We start from the raw sequence: 23,168 nt of genomic DNA, 5'->3' as shown, positions 1-23,168 counted from the left end.
GATTACTGTAGTTGAACATACCCCATCTGTGCTCAGGCTTGGAGTGTCCCTGAAGTTTTGAGGCCACTTTATGAGTCTTCCAAGATCCTTGCTCAGAAGATGACTATGGCTGTAAGGAATTTTGAATTTGTTGGATGTTCATCTCCAGACTGACAAGTTGATTTAATCGTTAATAAGTTGCGGAGTACTCTGTGCAGGCCTTGCGACACATACGACAAATTGCACAAGAAACCAGCGGAGAGATCCAATACACAGGGGGTCGCCAACCTGCTGTTTTGAGGGCACTAAGTCAGAGATTATGCAGGTAAGAAGACAAACCAATTATTCAGTTAGAGACTTAAAAATAATATATACTGCACTGTCACAGTTGTAAATGAAAGCTTTTGTCAATGCTATGCTTTCTGCCAGTTTTGACTAGTCTTTTAAGAATTTAATCCATGATATTTTTACTACAGGGAATTTAATGATGCTGTTAATGGATTTGTTGATGATGGTTGGACTATTATGGATAGTGATGGTGTAGAGGATGTAACAATTGCTATAAACTCATCTTCAAGCAAATTCCTTGGTTCACAGTACAACACCTTGTCAATACTCCCTACATTTGGAGGTGTTCTGTGTGCCAGGGCATCAATGCTTCTTCAGGTATGTTAGCTTTGATATTTGAATTAGTGTAAACTAACAGAATTAGCATCAGTTTTCCAATTTGTGGATATGTATTAATCTCTTTCTGGTACTTCTTTTATGTAGAATGTTCCCCCTGCTTTGCTTGGACGTTTCCTTAGGGAGCACCGTTCCGAATGGGCAGATTATGGGGTTGATGCTTATTCTTCTGCATCTCTTAAAGCCAGTCCATATGCTGTCCCTTGTGCCAGACCAGGTGGTTTCCCAAGTAGCCAGGTCATTTTACCCCTAGCTCAGACTGTGGAGCACAAGGAGGTAGCACAGTCTTAACATGTTCTACTTTATAATTATTACCCTGGTAGAAGTTGTCTATATTCCGTAACAGATGAATCATTTTGTGGATTGACTTTTCCTTTATCTGGTTTCTTGAGGTAGTACGTCTAGACGGTCCTGCTTTCTCACCAGAGGACATTGCTTTATCACGGGATATGTATTTGTTACAGGTTGAGAATTCATACACATCTCAAATTGTATTTTATGTGCTTTTTGACATTTTCGGTTCACTAATTATCTAAGTACTGTTTCAGTTATGCAGTGGAGTTGATGAGAATGCTGCAGGTGCCTGTGCTCAGCTTGTTTTTGCACCAATTGATGAATCTTTTGGTGATGATGCTCCATTGCTTCCTTCTGGCTTCCGTGTCATTCCACTGGAACCTAAATCAGTTCAGTAATTTGTGTACAGAACGTCTAGCTGTTCAGTCACTAACTTCTAAATTTTAACTGGTCCAGACAGTGAAAATTCATTGTTGACGCTTGAAAAGTATCCAAACAAAAACATGAGGATTGTTTATCCTAAAAGTTCTCTAATCTTATGGTACAGGATGTCCCTGCAGCAACTCGGACCTTGGATTTAGCTTCGACTCTAGAAGCTGGAACTGGTGGGAGTGGGACACGTCCAGCTGGTGAAATTGAAGCAGGCAATTACAACCATCGTTCAGTCTTGACAATTGCATTCCAGTTTACTTTTGAGAGTCACTACCAGGATAATGTAGCTGCAATGGCTCGCCAATATGTACGAAGTATAATAGGCTCTGTTCAGAGAGTTGCAAAGGCCAAAGCACCTCCTCGACTCAGCTCTCAGTTAACACCTAAATCCTTCCCTGGGTCACCTGAAGCTGTCACTTTGGCAAGGTGGATTTCCCGGAGCTATAGGTATGGGTTTTAAACGTCATTGCTGTGACATTTTGCATCATTATGTGTAAAACTTCATATCATTAATCAACCTGTCATTGCAGTGAAGTAGGAAAAAGAATTACTTTTGACCTCGTTTATACTTGGTTCTTTGAACTTCAAAGACTAGCTGATATCTGATTATTTGCGTGGAGCTTGCAGTGACATTGAGTGTTTTACCTGGTCTCACTATTTCCCAATTATATTTCAGAGTGCATACAGGAGGAGACCTGTTCCAGGTTGATTCTCAAGCCGGTGATGCTGTTCTGAAACAACTGTGGCACCATAGTGATGCAATAATGTGTTGTTCTGTAAAAATGAATGTCAGTATACTGCTTCTATATTTGTTCTGAACCATGAATTAATCTCAATACTAAGTAGTTCTCCAAGATTCTTTCTAGAGATTAAACAATACCTAACTAGTTAGTGAACTTTGACATGCAGGCATCTGCAGTTTTTACATTGCAAACCAGGCCGGTCTTGACATGCTTGAAACCACTTTGTTAGCTCTTCAGGATATAATGCTTGATAAGATTCTAGATGAAGCTGGTTGTAAGGTCCTTCTATCGGAGTTCTCCAAGATAATGCAGCAGGTTAGACTACTACCATCATATTTTGATTCTATACATCCTTCAACTTAGCAAACATGAAAAACAAACTAGTTCCAATAAATACCAGAACAAAATTTGATACTGCAGTATTTAGCACCAACCAAGTTCGTTTCGACTTCACAAGTGCTAGACCACTCATCAACTACATGCTATCAACTCATACAAGAAAATGTTGTATAGGTAGTAAGTGAAGAATTTGACAAATTGTTCTGTTGTGCTTTTAGGGATTTGCCAATCTGCCAGCAGGAATATGTGTATCTAGCATGGGGAGGCCAATATCATATGAGCAAGCCATAGCATGGAAGGTTCTCAACGATGATGACTCCAATCACTGTCTAGCTTTTATGTTCATAAACTGTGTGGTTGGATCCCAACTCTATATCTATTGTAGTAGGAAATGCCCTTTCTGTTATCTGCAGGATCCTTATTTTGCTGCCTATTCAATTATGTTGGATGTCTTTAGGGAGTTAGATTGTTTTGAAACTGAATGTCTCCTTTTGTGAGGTGTACTAATTAGGTGGTCTGCCTAAGTGGTTAAGGCAAATTTGGATGTATTGCAGTTGGTACCACTTGAGTTTGTTTCTTGAGAGTCATTTCGCCAAAGAAGATGGTACATTCTAAAAGATGGTTTATCAAATGTCAACTTCAATAGGAAAATGTTGATTTTCTAGTGAGACGTGACTAGCTTGTTTAACCTCTTTTCTATTTACTACTCCATAGTCCATCCATTTTAATTTTTTTGTCTGGTTTTGATTTGGCATGTAGTTTTAAGAAGTAACAAAGTCTTTTGATTCTTGTGATCTTAAATTAAGATAGGTACAATGCACCAAAATATTTTTTAAATTTTGTGGTCTTTTAACATATAAATAAAAAATTGAAATTAAAGAGTTGTCATAAATCGAAAGAGATTTCTTTTGAAATAGATTATAGAGGAAACAAACAAATTAAAAATGAATGAGGTCAATCTTGACCGGATCCAACTGACCACCTCTGCAAACGCGGGACCTGGTCCGTGTACACAGGAATTGGTCCACGAATGCAGAGCGAAGCATACCCTTTCTCCACGAATGCGAATGCGGAGACCAAACCTAGATGCACAAGCAAAGGCTGTATCAACTGAACATTAAGAGTTGAAAAAGCTTCGACGGGGTGCTCAGGAATTCTTCGGAATCCCGTGCGCGCAAACAAAATATGCTATCCCATCAAATTTGGCATTCGAGACTCAATAGATCCATCGAAGTTTCATACGAGATCGTCTCGAAGAAAAGTGGGTCTCTCACCCAAGTTCCATTTTAAACTAAAATCTGTAAGAAGACTCAAAATGAGATTGGAAGCCTCAGAGACCGCACGAAAGGTCATTCTACACCAAACTTGACATTCTAAAGTAAACCGCGCTGACAAATACCAAGAATATTGAACGAAGTCAAACCTTGACTTAAGCTTTAAAGTTAAAACGCCTAACGACACCAACTCACATCGAAAGCCTCGGGGACCAAACCAATCATGCCCCTAGCCTTAAAGTGGCGCTTTCAGAGCTGATGAAACCGTCAGAATTGCATTTTGAAACCGTCTTCCTCAATTTTTTACCAAAGTCAATCGTTCAAGTTTCAAAGGCTCCAAAACAAGGAAACTTGCACAAAACTCAAACAAACGACCTGACGACCGAACTATCAATCCCAGCAAGTCATAAATAACCTGGGGCCACTACATGAAAGCTCTAATTGCTAAACAGATCGGAAAATAGCGGAAATGACCTGGAGGGTCACTACAACAAATTACATCAAAGTACTTTTATGTATAAAATAAAATTATTAAAATTATATATATAATGTCGAGTTAGTTTGATCTCGAGTTGACTTTTTAAAGTTGAAACCAAATCAATCCAAGTATAATTGAGTTTGTTTCAATACCAAACTAAAGTCAAATCAAACCACTAGTCGGATTTTTTCTCGACTTAACTCGATTTACGATTTAATGTAATTTTCATTTCGACTTTGTTCACCCCTAATATTTGGTATCTACCCTACCATGTCCTCACCTACATCTAGGAATTGTTTCCTTCCATTTTAAATTAATACCACGTCTTTGAAAACCTGATTTCAATTTGTATCTCAAGAACATACATATATTTATTAAAAAATTGGTAAAAACATTATTGTGTGAGGACCGCAACATGATGAAATGTGAAAGGACAGAGAAAGAGTTTGTTGTAAGTTTGATAAAAAAATTTCCCTCTGTGAAATCAATGAGACATGGGAATTTGCAGTGCATATGAAACCCAAAAGTCAAAACTATTGGGACCACTATATGGTAGGGACCTTTAAATTTAAATGTTGCAAGTAAAATTTAGTTGAATATATGTATGCAAGTATTTATTTATTTTTTGTGAAATAATTTGCATATATATGAGGGGAATGTCCGAATTTGTTATGTTCATGCTTTTCGTGGTTAACAAAGCAAAGACGATGGTATGTGTACCTAAAACTTGCAGCGGAATGAGTTGAATTTGCCATCAATTTGAAACAGCCCAAATGGACTTCGTCTCTCGAGAAAATGGAGTGCAATTATCACAAACTAAGTGTCTTTTTAGTATGTTGATTGAATTCTGAAAAAAAGATACGTTTTTTCTTTTTCGGTTTTTGTTTTCTATGTCACCTCTTTTTTCAACCAAAGAAGAAGACTATTCTTATAAAGAGAGGTTGAAGAGTAACTAAGTAGTAATTATTCCCTCTTCTTTAAGAAACAAAATAGAATTATCCTTAATTATTTCTTTTTCAGAAATTAAATAAGATTAGATCGGGTTGGTAAGGTCGGATCAGATCGGGTCGTTCCACATGGGCGATTCAAGACTCAATTTTTTTTATATCTCCCACTTCACATATGGCGGACAAGACCCAAGACAATATGATATCAACTAGACACACAATTCATACGACAAATAGTTCGTGCGATCTGTGAGCATCAAGGCTCGCCTTCAAGGTTTTACAAGCCCTACATAGGAATCGAATCACACGTGAAAATAATTCACTACTAATATAAGGATATATTACTCACAATACCTCATACTTCATTCACTACTTCAGTAGTTACTTATTCGATCCCTCATCCTCTTAAAGAGGTTAACTCGAGTTCATGTTTAGCTTTATATACACAATTACACTAGACACCAATATGGTTAGAGTAATAGTCAGCATGTGTATGTAAATTACATTATTATTAAATTAATCATCTTTCTTTTCTACTTGAATCTATCTGTTACAATTCAAGTGCTTTCTTAGACATGCACTACATTGCCAAATCATTCATAACTATTAGCAACATGCTAAAGTACCAACATTGAGTGAACCTTCAAGAATCAGTAAATGTCTAAGGGTATTCCAATAAAATTAATTTACTTTTCGGGATCTCACACAATGAAGAATCAGAGAACCATTCTTTCATTAATCCATTGATTGCTTGACACACGTAGTATAAAACACGTACTACGATGTTTTCACCTCATATTGGTGCATGTGCCTCATTCTTTCGATTATCCAACATCGTACAGACCTTGGTCTAAACACCTCTAAATGTTTAACCCCAGTTTCTCTCTTTGGTGATCCTTAAACTCATTTTCTTAGAGCGTCGCTTGTCTTGTTTATAGAACAAGTCATAACATGCTAGTGAAAATCATCTCTTCACGTTCTCCAATGAAGATGTGATTGCTCGTGTGAGAGAGTCAATCCCGTGACTTATTTGATACTCTTTATTCCTAAAATCATTATCACATGCATATGAGATATGAATATAGATTCAGAATAGTTATATATTGATGAGAATATTATAACAACCAAGTTATTTTACAATACATAAATGTTATTATATCCTACGCAAACCTAGAGTCTTAACATGTTTCTCAAACAAGTCTCTAGATATCGCTTTTGTAAAAAGATCAACTATCAATTCATAAGTAGGAAAATACTTGATGTCAATATGTTTGGCCTTACTATAATACTTAGGATTCATTGTGATAGACACTTGACTGTCACAATATATAATCATGTGACCCTTAGAATTCATTGCAATATTCAAATGCTAAAAGAATTTCTTTAACCAAATAAATTTTTGTACTGTAAATGTGTAACACCTCGAAAATTGGAAATTTAAAGTTGAAAAGATTTTTTTTTTCAGATTTTAGCACTGAGGCAGTGACTATGAGTCCTTTCTACGAATCGTAAGAAGTTCTACGGGCCGTAGGAAGGGAGTCATAGTTATATCTACTCCTAGAACTTTGAGGCTCTTCGTTATGTACTACATTCCTTATATTAGAATTATACAAGTCGTACAATTTTCTAGCTTCAATTTTTATACTATCTTTAACATCTTGACAACTAGGTGTTTCATCATCTTCACTATCAATACCCAAATTAAAATATATTTTATCAACCATTCGTGATGCACCTTCATCTTTGTAATGTGGGTTTAACAAACAAGCAGTTAAATAAATTTGAGGAACAGGAATAAAATATTTTTTAAATTTTTCAATCATTTTCTTAACAGATTCTTCAAATCTTGGTTTATTTTTGAATTTATAAAATTTACTAGAAATAGCACAAATATTAGGTAAAACAGAGCAAATAGTTGGATAATAAAGTGCAGATATTTTTTTTGTAGTTAAATAAAAAACTTTTAAGAATTCTATAAGTTCTTTTATGTCATTCCAATCATTATCATCAAGTCTATATGTCATATTTGAATTATGAGCATTCCAAACCATTTGTAAAGGTTTCCTACATTCATAAGCAACTTCAAGCATTTCAAATAAAGAATTTCATCTAGTACACACTGATTTTGGAATTTTTCTAGGTGGAAGATTAAATTCACGACAACGATTTTCAAAATCTCTACGTCTAGACTTAACTTGACATTTAAAAATAAAATGACATGCAGTTTCAACTTTTGTGCAACCATCATCATACATTGCTATACCATTTCTAACAATCAAATTATATATGTGTGCAGCACACCTAATATGAAAATCATCAATATAAATAGGGCAAAGAGACGGTTTTAGTATTTCAACAGCAGTTCTATTATTAGAAGCATTATCTAATGTGACACTACTTATTTTATCACAAATTCCATAGTTTTGCAAAACATCTATAATTGTTTGAGCTATATATCTACCGGTTTTATGCATTTCACAACATTTATAACCTAAAATTCTTTTTTACAAAGTCCAATTTTCATCAATCCAATGCGCAGTAATAGTGAAATAATCATTACCATTTACACTACGGCCCATATAAGAAGTAATAACTATTTTACAATTGTTATAATAAAATAAACAACGAAGATATTGAAAATGTTGAGCTTGATAATCTAAGATAGCCTTTTTAATTGTATTTCTAGTAAAACCTTTAAAATGTGGATTATACACAATTTGAATATAATGAATAAAATCGGGATTTTCAGCAAAACTAAATGGCAAACCCGTAACAACAATCATTTTAGCTAATTCTTCAAGATCTTTTTCTCTACTATATGACCGTTGTATACTAGAACCAGAAACATTAGAAGGATTTAATTGTGTTTGGACCATATTAGAGCCCTCTACTCCTACATTTTGAGGAAGGGTGGTACCATTTTTTTTAGCTTCGGCTACAGCTTTAGCATGCAAAAATTCATTTTTACAACATGACATTAAATGATTACTCAAATGTCCCGTCCCACCCTGTTTTCCTACAGTTTTATGATTCATTCTATGTTTACATTTATTACAAATAGCTTGTGTTTTATCTTCATTCTGAGTCATAAATTGCCACACAACTGATTTTTTAGCGCGTTCTACCTTAGTCCTAGGATGCACGGGGGGAACGGGAGCAGGACAACGAAAGGGAGCGGAAGCCGGGGAAGAGGGATTGGGAGTGGGACTAGTAGCCGACGGTGGCTCAGTTTCATCATCATCATATTCATCAACATTATTATCAAAACTATCAACATAAGCATTAACATCATCATGTTCATCATCTTCAGGTAATTCCTCTTCAAAATTACCAAATCTTCTTTGTAAATGTTCATGATAAGGATCTAATCCACTATTACTATCAATATTAAAAACAGTTCATCAACATGCGTATAATCATCCGTATTTATTCTTAATTGAGAAGTTTTTTTAGTTTTAGATTGAGAAGTACTACCGGTTTTTTTATTTTTCTTGGATTTTGAGCTAGATAAATTAGTGAACGAATTAACTATGGTTGTTTTACCCTTTTCAATAATGTTTTTTCCGAAATCCATATTCAAATATAAAAAGTGAGTAAATTATATATAATACGAAAATGATTAGCAAAGTTTTAAACAAATAAACAACTAAATAAGTAGAGACTAGAGATTAATTACTCACAAAATAAATAATTAAATGCAAACAAATAAATAACTAAATGAAAAGTGAGTTGGAACGAATGTACCAAACGTCTACTTAAAAAAGTAGACGTGTATGACCGGAAGGCGGAAGCAGAAAATTGAAAGTTGAATTTTGAAGCTCCAATTTCCAAAGACCAAATTCGTAATTTTAACGAGAATAAGAGAATTTAGAGAGTAGAGAGATTAGAAGATATTTTTGTGAGTGAAAAGAATGAAAGATTAGGGGTATTTATAGTTTAAAAAAAGGATGAAAATGTAGTTTTGGTATTAAAAAAAGTTTGGGGGGTAGGGAGGTGTAAATGGGAGTTATGGGGGTGAAAGAGCCGTTGGTGGGGCCCAAAACACATTGCCCAACGGCTCTCAACGGCTATAAATTTTGAAATTTCAGATTTAAAAAAAATAATAAAAAATTGTTCTGAACCGGATCGGAACCGGGACTAACCGGATCGGGACGGACCGGTAAATCCTGGTTTCCGTCCCATTACCCCTCCCGGACCGGCACAATACCGGATCGAGCCGGTACTATCCGGAACCGAGACAGAACCGGTACCGGTACCTCCCGGTTCCGTTGCCAGCCTTATTCTCATTTATACTTTTCTTGTACTCGGTAGAAGCATTTCAAAATCGAACAAAGCATTTAAGTCTTATCAAATCATATTATTTCAAAGTTTAACAATCACATGTCAAAAATTCCATTTCTCAAAAAGTGTAAAACTCGTTCTATCTTATAAAAATGAGATCATCTCAAATAATCTTTTCAGTATCATATCCAGTAAAAGACTTGTCCCACATGCAAGTTCAAAACATTCGATAACACATTTACTTTATAAACCATGTAAAAATCATGAAATACAAATTGTGGTAAGATTACTACTCACAATACTCGTGTTGAAATACCATAATTGTTACCTCAAGCAAAATGTATGTCCTCCCTTCAATCAATCTATAATCACATCATATCGATCTCATGCATGTTAAAATCTCATTTAAATTACTCCTTCATAATAAATGTAGTTCATATATATACTTAGCTATTTCAACGTCCTACTTATACGATTTGTTCATCCCATTCCTTAGGGAGAAGTATACTAAACTAGTGCTTAAGATGAAGAAACAATCCATTGACAATTGTTTACTAACGATATCTTTGTACACAAAAACAAGACAAAAATTCATGATCATAAAAAGATAAGTCAAGTAAAATTTATTGACCGAATGAGGCCTTTACCGGAAGCAAATGCACTTGTTCAAAAGTTGTCGTAATATGATGTTATAAGTAGTTATCCGCTACTCATGTTGTGCTGCTTGAAATTGTACTTCTTTAATTACCCAATTAAAACTATCAATCATCTTGGACTTGAAGCTATTATATATGTTGCTTCTTCTTCCGCATAATCTTTTAAAACCCGCTGCGTAAAAGGTTGGAGAAAAGCTGAAAAAGATTCAGCATCACGTGTGATGGATTAAACCCCATTTTTCTCTTCTTTTTTTAAAAGTTGATGTTCTTAATTAAATATGGGGTATCATCATCTTTTAAGACTCAAATGTGACTGCATCCGGACATTAGAAATAGAGGCACCATATTTATTTCCTTTTTTTTTTTTTTTTTTATGAATTTTGATACAACATGACGAAATACTCAGGGGGCCACCATTTGACCTTTCAGGCTACAACGATGACAGTGATCAACTTTGCATCTTGAAGGATTATTTTGAGAACCCATATTGTTCTCCCTTTTGTTATGATCACTGCTTCCACACTTATTATATCGTCCTTTGTTCTTTTCACGCTCACACACAATATAATCGCTCTGATTATTTTATCTTATTTCAGACTGGTTGTGTGCTTCTACCGCATTTCTTCCGGTAATGGAGCAATTTCAGTGGGACGGACTTCACGATTTCTCTTTAAAAGAGCATTATGTTGTTCAATCACGAGAAGACATGAGATCCTTTCAAAGTATTTCTGAAAATCCTTTTCACAATATTGCTAGAGTAATATGACAATTGAAGCATGAAAAGTAAGTGTCTTTTCCAACATATCCTCATCTTTTATAGTTTCTCCAAATAATTGCAATTGGGAAGTGATTCTAAAATAAAGTCGTATTATACTCAACTACGATTTTAAAATCTTGAAATCAGAAGTGAATCAACTCATAACAAACCCTTGGCAATACCGTTACCTTAAGATGGTTTTACCTTCCCACAATTTAAATAGATCTTTCATTGTCAAGTATTCGACCTTCACGCTTTCATCAAGATGATGAAAGCGAAGGAAAATCACATCCTTTGCTTTATCCTAACTTGACACTTCATTTTCTTCAATTATAGTATCACCAAGACCCTTAGCGGTAAGGTAAATTTCAGTATCAAATATCCATGACAAATAGTTCTTTCCAGAAATGTCAAGTGCCACAAATTCAAACTTTAATAAATTTGACATGATTAAAACTACCATAAATTAGTTGAGTTACTATCAAGATGTTAGTTTCTTTATAATAAATGGTAAATTAATGTTTCCAAAATAATAAAGTATAATATGAGTATAAAATATATTGTTGGAATATTGACCCCTAAATTTTCCCAAGGAACGGGTATATTCTATTTGTTCCTTACTGATTACAACAACTATGTTATGTAAAGCAAAAACAGTAATGGCAAATTACTTAATCATGAAGAACCCTCAACTTATAAAGGGGTAAAAAAAACCATGACCTACACCTATGTAGGGATTTAACTCAACTTCATTAACTCTAAGCCTCAACAAAAGATTACAAACTTATGTAACCTAAGGAACTATAAACTCTAATTCATAGGCGCCAACAACCAACTAAATTGTCGACCCTACTTCAAGATATCTCAAATTAACAAACATTCAAAAACACATATTATAGATTCTTCAAAAACCGAGCTAAATGTTACATGTCAAGATTCAGAAATTATACGGCACCAAGTTGGATTGTGAGAGAATTGTGTAATCAATCATTAAATTGAATATTGACTGAATAAAGAAGAATAAAGTCTACCATTTCTACGTAAATGGTAAAAAAGATAAATACAAGAAGGTCCCAGGAAGCTATTTGCCTCTAATTAACCATATGTATATTCTCAACAAGCAAAAATAAATAAGGGTAACTCTCAGCCAGTGAAAATGGAAAGCTGGTATTTCCTCAGCTGGAACATAGACTTCCCCAGCAACTGCCTACCTGTAGCGACTTCATTCAGAATTTCGTATTAAATCTCTTCTGTTAGCGCCACAAAGTTACTGAATCCCAGGAGAATGATGGGAACACACAGTCCGCAACATAAAACCCTGCAAGATTTTCAGTATCTATGAGCACCTAGTATTTCAAGGTAACATATACAACTTGATGGTTCTAAGTGGTTCGCAATTGATGAATTGAAAACAGATTAGATGGGACGTTCCTCACGCACATACAAAAAGATCCAAAGTCCAATAGCTAGAGAAAATGTTTATTTTTGAATCTTTATTTTTTTCTTTCTCTATTTATTTATATGTTTGAACTTTGAATCTATAATTTCATATCATGTATATTGTTCCTTCGGCAGATGTTGCATATATTATGTTAATCAGAGATCTCGTATCTAGTCAGCAAATCTCAATAGTGGCAGCTTTTTCAATTTCACTTGTGTAACTACAATCAAGAGTAAGCAGAAATATCAAACAGAATCAGCAGAAACAATTTTTGTGTGTGTGTGTGTGTGTGTGAGAGAGAGAGAGAGAGAAGGGGGGAAGAAATGGTCATATCATATTCTCATTCTATTGTTCCATGGACGACGATATATATTAATGACTTCAGCGAAGCCACAGCACAAACAAAACACTCAAAGCAAGCGACTTTGAACAATGAGTCTGATTGCACCACCGCCACTGTAAGATAACTCAAAAACAACAGTAAATCCATTTTGTGTGTAACTTCTTAGGGGATCAAAACACAACTCATTCCCAGTCTAACCTTACCTCTATATTACCTACTGTCCCCTTCCCCACACACACACACACATGCACAAAGAAACTCCCAGATCAAATAGCTTGCTGGGTCCCCATTTCACCAATTGTTTCATTCTCTTCCTAGCTTACAAGTTCAATGCAATGAATGCAGCGAGTTAAGCAAACTTTTAACAGCAAAACCAATGAAAGATTAAATAAATGGCACAAACCTAGGAAGAACCTCACACAACAGATTATCAACTTAATGCATACAATCAGAAAGGGGTCTGGGAAAGAGAGAACATAGGTTTTATCCATATACCCATGCCAAACTAGATAGAGCAACCTAAATTATATCTCCTTGCACTTGCCATTTAAGGCCCCAAGGCCCAGCTCCTACCAAAATTGACCATATAGATTCCCTTGTTAAAAGCACCTGCCAATCAACTTTCAGCTTTATGAAACGTCACTCACCGAAAAGTCCTAGTCATCCCCGTCACTGCTCGTTTGAGATTCATCTATGCCATACATAACTTCATCTACCTCATCATCCTCACTATCATTCATCTGCCCCTCGAGTGTTAATGTCGGACTTTTCTTATTATCAGCCTTCTCAATCTGATAAAAAAGTAAGAATAGATAAGGGTTCATGCAAAAAATGTAATGGACTAAGATTCATTTACTATAGAAGTAACCAACCTGTGCCATTACGAGTTGCAAACGGCCAGATAACTGCAATAATGAGTTAAGGGCTACCCCCTTTGACTTGGTAAGCTGAAAAAACAAAAAAGATTGAAGTGCTTAATAGCTTTCAACTTTTGCAGTTTCTAACAACAGAGCAATAGTGAGTTTTTTGTCATCATGAACAAATAAGAAGATCAACAACTAATGAGAAACAACAAATTATGGTGACAAATTCTTCGAAGCAGTAGGAAAACAGGGGTTCTATTGGAGATTCAATTCTTTGGAAACTGACACAAAATGTGGCACCTATAAAGCATGATATCATGATGGTGGGATTTAGTACTCTATTCATTGCAGTTCCCTAGAAATGAATATGCCTACCAACAGACATCAGGGCCAGTACTTCATCAAAGGAGTTGAAACAATTAAAGCATAATAGGAAATGGACTGACCCTCAAGATATGTTAAACTAACCAATTTTAATCAGATATTGACTTCAGTTATCAAACAATGAGAACCCAAACTAATGGATATTCAAATGGAACAGGTCCAAATGAAACGGAATGGATTATTTATATAGACAACCCCAACTAATCTCGGATTAAGATATCAAACAAATTATGCATACTGTAAAATGACTCCCATTTTCCTTTGATTTTTGGCCATTTTCTAACTTGTTAGGTGATCAAACTTGATTAAAGTCTCATGATTGCTAATCTTCTTGTAGTCTTCTACAAAGCAATTTCAGTTACAAACTTTACTAGTCTAGAACAATAAAAATGTGTTTGTCCACCCAATGTGCCCCAGCTTAGCTACTCAAGGGACACTGCAATACACTTCAGATGACTCTGCCAACCACCCCTGTGGAGTAAGGAAGGAGCTTTTTAATGTGACTGCAAATATGAGTCTTCCACTTAGGTTACAACATGTAGGTAAAATAATCAATTTACAAAGGCACTTTCTCCATTAATCAATACAGAAAATATGGTTCCTTGCAACAAATAGGCAGGTTCTCCGTACTAAAACAAACTGCAGTATCCAGAAAAAAATGGCACTCCATGAGGAAGTGTTACATCATACATGGAATCTTTGTTTACCTGGATATACTGATGGGTAATATGGGTGTGAACAGTTCAATTTTTTTTTAAAAATGGGTGGTATCCAGGCTGGCATGTGAACTCACTATACCACAAGGTACCTGCTACTTCCCACCACCCGTAGAGGTGATGGCAGTATCCACCCATGGAATAAAATCACTTGATAGGTGTTTGGACATGAATTGGTTGATATTTGAAGAAAAAAATAGAGATTTAAAATTAAGGGGGTGTTTGGATTGACTTTTTATAAGTAGCTTGTAAGCTAAAAACTAAAAGCCATAAGTTGGTCATACCCAACTTTTGGTTTTTAGCTTTTTGTTTTTTTTTTGGGCCTAAAAGTAGGTGCTTACAACTTACAAGCACTTTTTGTTTTTTCCAAACACCTCTAAAAAATAAAAAAAGATCTTAAAAGCCAAAAGTTACTTAAAATAGGCCAATCCAAACACCCTCGAAGTTGAAAAGGATATTTGAAAGTTGAAATTTTGTTTGGACATGAAAGCATAGTTGAAGCCTTGTGTGGGAAAACTTGAAAAATTGCATAGAACTCCTAAAACCTATTTTTCAAGCTTCATGTTTCATATTTCAAGTTTGAAGTTGAAATAATGAGCCAGTTAGATAGATGAACAAATAGTTATTTGAAATCACCTCCAAATATTATGTCAAGTTTTTGAAAGAAAATCTATGGAAAGATATTACTTCAAGTATTTGTCACTACTGGAATTTGAACTTGGTCGCTAGGGTTCGCAAAGAGAAGAAGAAAAAAGGCAGAAACGTACCTGCTGAGGTCGCTAAGCAGCAGAGAAAGAAGAACTGAAGAAGAAAAAACCTATTGAAGGTTGTGAAGCTGGAGAAGAGAGTCGTGATTGCGAATAGGAGAGAAAAAAGGGAGAAGAAAGTCGAGTTTGTCCAAAACTTCAAATAAACCCTAATTTTGCTTTTTAATTATTAAATCAGACCTGTTTTTAGAAAATGAAAAAAAGGCAACGCCTTTAGCGCCTCGCCTGCCACTCGCAACTCGCCATTGCCTCGACTTTTCGAGGTCGCCTCCCCTTGCCAGTAATAGGCGCAAAGGCGATCTCCTTTGAGAACAATGGCGACGAAGCACTCGTTTCTAACAACACAGCCTCCTCCAGAACATACCTCACAATAACACTCATCACATTAACTTGGGAAACCAAAAAGAAGTAATTTATCAAAAAGATCAATCAGAAACAAGACTACAGAAAGCATGAAACCATCGACACTTGGCGACCCTAAAAGTAATCCCATAAATTTCACAGCAACAGTAGCATTGTAGAAGAATATCTACCTTGTTCATGGAATCTAGAAGAGGCGTCAGTGGTTCCTGCGATGTAACAAATTCATTGTGGTTCACCAATATACAGCATATCCATGGAAGAACATGTGTTCCCAAGCTTGATCTGCAAAAAAGAAAATACATGCAAAACCAAAAGAGAATCATCATATGCATAAATATTTAGCCATCAATAACTAAATGATGAACAATTCATTCTGCCAAATAAAGCAAGAACTAGCCCTTTTGAAGAGTTACAGGAGTGCAAAATTCTGATATGAATCTCCAAATTTATATCTTAAATTGTGGCAATCATTACTTCTGCAACATTGTGTTTCATGATGTCCATAAAGAAAAAATTAGCTATTTGTAGAGAGTTTCAGGAGGATAAACTTTTCCAATATGAATTCCAAACTCTTAACCCAACCGAGAAAAACCCCAAGGCAGGTGCAAACTGTTCGAAACTCAGTGAAATTGGATCTACCCATCTACTCTTCTTCACTTAAACATCAGAATTTTGTCAGTGCCGGGTTGAAGCACGTGATGAGCACCTAACTACACATCACATGCTGCACACTTATCACCAGATCAAAGCCCTGGGGCAATTTGTTGGTAGTATTTTCAAGTAGTTTAAAACTTCCAATTCTATCTCAAATTGAAATGATTTATGTCAAAGAACATTCAATGGAATTAGTTTCAACAACAAGAATTGAAACAGGCAATTCTTTTAGGTACTTAATTCAAAAAAGAGTACCAACTTTTGAAGTACATGCAAGTGAGATGATTTTCTTTTCAACGTAGCTGCATCTCTTTTCGGGAGACATCTCCATGTTTTTTGTTCCATTCTCAAGTCCCTTTAACTTATGAAAACTTGTTTCTGTAGTAGACCAATTCGTTAATACACCGCCAAGCCATTTTTCCCCATTCATTAGATAAAGAAGATCACCAAGATTTCGCGACCCACTGCTGAATTTATACCCATTCCAAGAGCTCAGATCAAATCAGTATTGATATACCGATTCAATCCGAGCTCTTATTGAGAATGCTCATTCAATGAATATTCTCAATATGCATGTAACTTGTTTTGAATTTCTCTTTATTTTACATACGCCATTTCCTTAAGGTTATTTTAGATTTGTATCCACTGCAGTACTCTAACTCTCTTTAAAGTGTACTACATTACATGAAATGTAGTTCATGATTTCCCTTTTTTGGCTCCTTAAAGTGGGGGTATGCAGTGCATCTCCACTCTTAAAGGTACAATATGGAGTCAAAGGGTGCAATCTCCTTAAAGGGTTTGAAGATCCCACCTGGACTGCCATGCAGCCACCAAGGCTTTCAAAAAATTGTAAGCATCATGTGGTTCCATGGATAAAACAGCTGCTTTCATCTGCGTTAAATGAATACAGTTAAAAACAAATTATTCCAGATATTTTAACATAAAAAGTGACCAAATCAGACCCAAAAGTATCCTCAGTATTTCAAGAGATATGGACCTTCTTTTGTGGCACACTAGCATCAGCACTTATTCTTTTCAAAATCTTAGCATCAAGAATTGAGGGAGGCAAGAGATCATTGTCGCTGCTAATTATACCCAAGGATCTTAACTGGTCCTCCATGCAAATTGTGACCTCATCTTCTGCTTGTTTACCAATGACATCTGTAAATAGCAATAAAGAAAAAGCTTCCATGTTCAGAAGTAAGCACTTAGGTGACATCTTTATGTATTCTGGAGACAAAAGGATAAACACAGAAATTAATTAAGACAATGTTCTAACAGTCCATAGAATCAAGACGAGAGAACTATAGTTAGTGATGGAACACTTCCTGAGTTATTCTACCAAAATTTCATCTTAGGTCACATAACTTACTCTCCACTAGTAGTAAAGTACTGATGAAAAGAGAAGAAAGTTCCCCTCACACATTTGAGTTGAACAATACAATATTCAGCACAAAATCACTATAGGCAGATCATGGATCACAAGTCTCAAAATGACGATTAACCCGAATAAAGCAGGAGTCTAGATGCAGTAGAGAATCTCAAAGAGTTCTGTTTACTTCAACCTACAATTCCAGCATGGAGTAAACAGTTTCATCAGCAGTTCTAGTCTATAAGATTTTTCCTCTTGGGGAATTCAACCTACACTACCCCACAAGTGAGGGTATATTGTTGTTGTTTGGAATTCAACCTACAATCAGATATGGAATAACCAGTTGTGTCAGCAGCTCTAGTCTATAAGATTTTTCCCCTTAAGGAATGGCAATGAGACTTGAAATCAAGATACACAACCATCGCATGTTCCAAAAAGGTGTTAACATATTGCGCAGACGCAAAAAAAATGTGCAGGGCAATTTAGGTGATACCTTTGCTAACTGTGGGCTTAATTCCAGTCTCCACGCCAACCTGATCAAGAATCATGGGCAAAGGAAGTAACGCACCCTCTGCATTTGCACGATCCAGAGCAGTAACTGTTGAATGCAAAAAAAAATGTTAGGACACACCTGTAACAATTTCAAATTGAGCATCGCATTTAAATCTTTGTGATTCTTTACCATTAAACTGAAAGATAATATCACTTTTTCCTTCCTTCCTAAGGAAATAGATGGTAGAAAAGCTAAACATGTTGCAATTACCATTTATTAATGCAATTCCGTAACTCTGTCAAACATCACCTCATACTTATGCATATTAACTTGAACGCCAAATCAAACACATGGCTTAAAGATTACACAAAGGAGGAAAGATATTAAATGTACATAATGGCACAGGATGACTGTCATCTCAAGGCTTTGAACAATTTTCTTTTGTAAGTGATATGGCATAAGATTGTATTAGATGGGAGCTAAGAATACAAAAAGGGACTAGAAAAAAGAACACAGTGGTGTATTGGACCTACTTTCCTCCTAGACATTTTCAACTAATAAAATTTAGACGGGCCATTCACAAGGATACATTGGGCTCCTCTACATATAGGGCAATAGATTAGGAGGTTAAAATTCTCTAATCTGGAGAAAACGTTAAGAGAGGAAAGAACAGGTGGAAATTAGTCATGTGGAAAGAAATGAAAAATGCATTAAGGGAACAGCAAATTTGCAGATATAAGAGCAAAAAATTCCCGAAACATACACATTGCCATGCCAAATATGTCAATGGTATTTCCTATTTAACACGGTTTGATTATCAAATACAGGGTTCGATAATTACATGTTTTTTTTTACATAGCAATTAGAGAAGACAGGGGAGGCAAGTGCAAAAGAAGGAGGAGAGAATGTTACCCTGACTCTGGGTGTTGGATGCTTGTTTAGATTTGCGAGATTGACTGAAGGGTAGAAGGATCCCGTCAAGTGAACTTTTTAATCTGATATCCTCCCCAGGCTGCACCATAACTTTTTCAAATGATGGTTTTATAAGCAAGCCATATGCAACAAACATATGGCCAGAACCAGATGTGCCAATAGATTGCAATTTTGCTGAAAAAATACTATGCATGGTTTCTTTATGTTTCTTCATTATTTTCTCATCTAAAGATGCACATATCTTTGTGGGCTTCCTATTGTGCAATTCCTCAAAGCTCTTTCCATGCCAAAAGTAGCAAACACCAATTTCTGAAATGGCCAAAACACCCAAGCCTGCATCATTTTCAGCTCCAGATTTAATGTTGTAGCTATCCAAGAAGACAGCAGGGTGATCCATTGCCAGCGAGCAGCATGCTGATTTCTTTTTGCTACCATCTAACTTCCAAACTGCTACATGTCGGTCACCAACAGCAGAAGAAAGAACATGTCTCCCATCTTCAGAGAAAACCACACACCGGACAGCCCCCTAATACAAAAAGGAGAAAAGAAATAAGGTGACTCCCAAGGATTGTATTAGAAGTATTCTGCAGGCTGTATTAACTTCACTTAACCACGAAGAAAATGCATCAAAAGGTAAGTATATGGAAAATAAAAGGAAAAATCATAATACTCACAGGGTGGCCTGTAAATTTCTGGAGCTTTTTGTCATCCAAGCAATTGAAAACCTTCAACTGAGAAGTTGCTGTTGCTAATATTTTCCCATCTGGCTAGACATAAGCCACAAGAGGAAACCAAATTAAGCATAGAAAGTTGGTTGCTACAAGAAAACAACAACAGGAATGCTAACACGAGATACTGGAGGAAGGAGGACAAAACTGGAGCAATACATGTATCCAGAAACACTATAGTGATCACAATGACACTAGAAGAATTTTGATAACTCTTGACTCAGGGAATCTTGCATCATTGTTGGGAGTACTCCATTTTGCATTATGAAACAGAGAAGGATAAAAGATGCACTATCATATGATTAATCGCCTTTTGTGCATGCATAAAGATAAAAGATGTCTCCTTGTTTCATATGTCACTCGATGACCACGCTTTCAGTTACTACCAGATTGACTAAAACAAAAGATAATTGAACTGTAGCCATCAATGAAGACAATGAATATTTACAGATACAAACCTGATGAAATGGATAAAGATGATATTGCTTTAGTGGAAGCTTTAAACTTATGCAGTAAATTCCCGGACATGGAGTCAATTTTGCAAACTAGTCCATCAGCACCAGCCGTGTAAATGAATGAACCATGTGAAGGGAATGAGATGGCGTTAACACCGCTGCTCATGGACATACAAAATTTCAATAAAAGCAAGGGAGATACGTCATATCATCATCTTACTATATGATAATGTCCCATAAAATAATATAGACAAATGCACCTTTGAACTGTGAGAATGATACATGTAAAAGGAACAGAGGCAAGCTCCAAGATGGAGACAGTACAAGTGGCATGATCTACAGGTCATTACTACTTCAGAGATCAACTTTATCACAGAGTTCTGCTTTACTTTTACAGCATTAGGATACAAAAAACACTGAGCAACTAATGACAACCGGAAAAATAATAAGAGAAAAACGTGGGGTAAATTATTTATTAATTTTTTTGTTGACAAGGGAACCCGCAGGCACAGGGTAAACCTTGCTCTTGTGCAATAGCTCACAAACGACATAGGAGAGGTAAACTGCACTAGGCAAGCCCCGTGCAACGAGCTTGATCCAGAAAATTGATCCCCAGTAGTCACACACAAGCAATGGTTTCGACTTGAGACCTCCATTATGGGAGTCCCAAGCCAAACCATCTGAGCCACCTTAAAAATTATTTTCATTACAAATAGCACAACTGACAAAAGATCATCCAAAATCTCCCTTCTTCAAAGTTGGACATATGTGCTAGACATCAACTTCTGGGCCTCTATATTTACACTTGTCGAATTGCAATCTAAAACTATTTTACATTTTCTTCACAATACGTCCTACACCTCACATTGAAAGATTTATATTCCTATGCCCATTGTCCAACACATAAGGTTTATATTCCAATGTCCATTGTCCAACACATAGTATGAAGTAGAAACATAAAAGAAAGCTTTACAGTAAATAAACCATTCTTTCTGTAAGTCGAGATAATTCTAGTTATGAGTTTCGCAAAAGAACTTACCCAGGATGGCAATCACTAAATCTCCATTTCAGATGACCTGCAGATACATCTAGAGCCAAAACATCACCACTTCCTGTACCTAACACCAACAATGAAGTTCCAATCTTCCTTTTTTTCTGACCAACCAGTAAAAATAGCTCTAGTTAAAAAAAGAGTCATACTAAATAATTCCTTTTTTTTCTCAAACAAAATTGTACCTTTCTGTCACATGATAACCACTTCATGCAAGTATAATCCATTGAAAGATGACCTCCTGGCTTATTAAACAAGCTTTCTGTCTCCATTGACACAATATCTGCAAACTCGGTCTGTACCTGACCCTTCACAGTATCCCATATCTGAAAGAAAAATTCCCAAATGATATACTTAATAAAATTCCAAGAAAATTCCAAATGATTAAAGGACTATACCTTGATACGGCCATCACCAGAACTTATAGCAAAGAAGTCCAGCGAAGGACTAAAACAAGTCAAAATATCCCTTATATTAGCTGTGCCCATTGCTGAAACGGAACTTCGAGTAAAAACTGGAGCTTCCGGCGACGTAGAAGGTAGAGCTGCTGAACGGACGGTGGAAAACTGGACCTTCCGGCGACGGAGAAGGTAGAGCTGCTGAACGGACTGTGGCGCTGAAAAGAGGGAAATAGCAAAGGGGCAGGGCGGCTTAAAGAGAAGGCTAAACCTTCAAAATTTTGGGGTTTTGCTCAATTAGAAAATATTCAAGTTTGGTGAAAAACAAGAATTATAAGTAAAAAAAAGGATTTATATTTTAAATAATAATAAAAATATTTTGAAATTTTCAATTACACTATTTTTTTCATCTTTTTTGGTTTCCCTACTCGGTGTCCAATACCCACATTAGAGCCCGACTATTTAATGTATTTATAGAGTAAATTATATATTTAAATATTTCTTTTTAATAATTAAGATATCAAAAATCAACTAAAATTTTGTTTATTAAATTATTATTTTATTTACAACTATTTAAGACTTTCAAATTAATTAAAACTATATCTTAAGTAAATCATTTCCTTATTTAAACAACGAAAAATATTTTAAAATGTCCTTGAATTATGTGAAATTGAACAAAAATGTTCTTAGTTAATAATTTAGATAAAAAATGTTTCTATAGTCAATATATTTTTTGTCCAAAATTGTCTCTCTCACTAATAATTTAATCTAGAATGTCGCTATTATTACTTAAGGACTAAAGTGTATTAAAAGTGACAAAGTAGTTTGTTAATTAGGTAGGAGTCCTCCAAGTTTTAAATTTTAGGTAGAAGTGACAATTATATAATTAATATTAATGAAATTAAAAAATCTTTCCTCAACAGCCCCAAACTTTTAACTTTTACACTTTTACCCTATATTTTTTATCTCAAAATACCTAAAATTTCACTAAAATATATGAGAAGAAAAAAGGCGGTACTTTTTCTCACCTGCAGCGTCTTCAACAACGAGCCTGAAGGACAACTACCAAGTCTTCAACGAGGCTGAAGTATGCTTCTCAATTCCCTTCTTCTTCTTTTTCTTCATTCTCACCATTCTTAATTTGTAAGCATATATGTGGTTTATGAGAAGATTTATCAAGAAAATTTTGTGAAAATAGATACCAAATTTTTTTAAACATTTTGCATTGCATTGGTTCCGTTTGATCTTGAAATTAACACAAAAGAGCATTATTGATAAGTATAAAAATTACTTTGTGTCCATTCTTCAGCTGGTTTATTAAATCTAATTTGATTATTTCAGCC

General features: G+C 35.4%; 3 protein-coding genes across 3 annotated transcripts in view; 2 read left to right on the top strand and 1 right to left on the bottom strand.

Moving 5' to 3' along the window:
* The window catches only part of LOC125840877 (homeobox-leucine zipper protein ATHB-14-like), a 39,400-nt gene extending 36,577 nt beyond the window's left edge, over positions 1-2,823 (top strand). Inside the window, exons 17-18 of the transcript XR_007443766.1 lie at positions 2,412-2,447; positions 2,690-2,823. The gene's annotated coding sequence lies outside the window, so the exon portion shown is untranslated. The remainder of the gene's footprint in view (positions 1-2,411; positions 2,448-2,689) is intronic.
* LOC125840836 (homeobox-leucine zipper protein ATHB-9-like) overlaps positions 1-23,168 on the top strand; it is a 46,998-nt gene that overhangs the window by 421 nt on the left and 23,409 nt on the right. The window contains exons 3-6 of the mRNA XM_049519807.1: positions 37-111; positions 198-304; positions 456-645; positions 751-939. Of these exons, the coding sequence (XP_049375764.1) occupies positions 37-111; positions 198-304; positions 456-645; positions 751-939 (561 nt within the window). The remainder of the gene's footprint in view (positions 1-36; positions 112-197; positions 305-455; positions 646-750; positions 940-23,168) is intronic.
* On the bottom strand, positions 13,036-22,120 carry LOC125840883 (uncharacterized). The gene is made up of 12 exons (XM_049519858.1): positions 21,826-22,120; positions 21,613-21,753; positions 21,416-21,531; positions 20,380-20,534; positions 19,868-19,956; positions 19,173-19,719; positions 18,261-18,365; positions 17,393-17,556; positions 17,207-17,286; positions 15,912-16,023; positions 13,521-13,595; positions 13,036-13,439 (listed from the first exon to the last, which is right to left on the bottom strand). Exons 1-12 carry the CDS (start codon positions 21,913-21,915, stop codon positions 13,305-13,307), a joined length of 1,809 nt encoding a protein of 602 aa, XP_049375815.1. The 5' UTR covers positions 21,916-22,120; the 3' UTR covers positions 13,036-13,304.

The sequence above is a fragment of the Solanum verrucosum genome, unplaced genomic scaffold (assembly GCF_900185275.1).
Source record: "Solanum verrucosum unplaced genomic scaffold, falcon-dt-bn FXZP01000194.1, whole genome shotgun sequence".
Lineage (NCBI taxonomy): Eukaryota > Viridiplantae > Streptophyta > Magnoliopsida > Solanales > Solanaceae > Solanum > Solanum verrucosum.
This window is presented reverse-complemented; position numbering and strand designations above follow the sequence as displayed.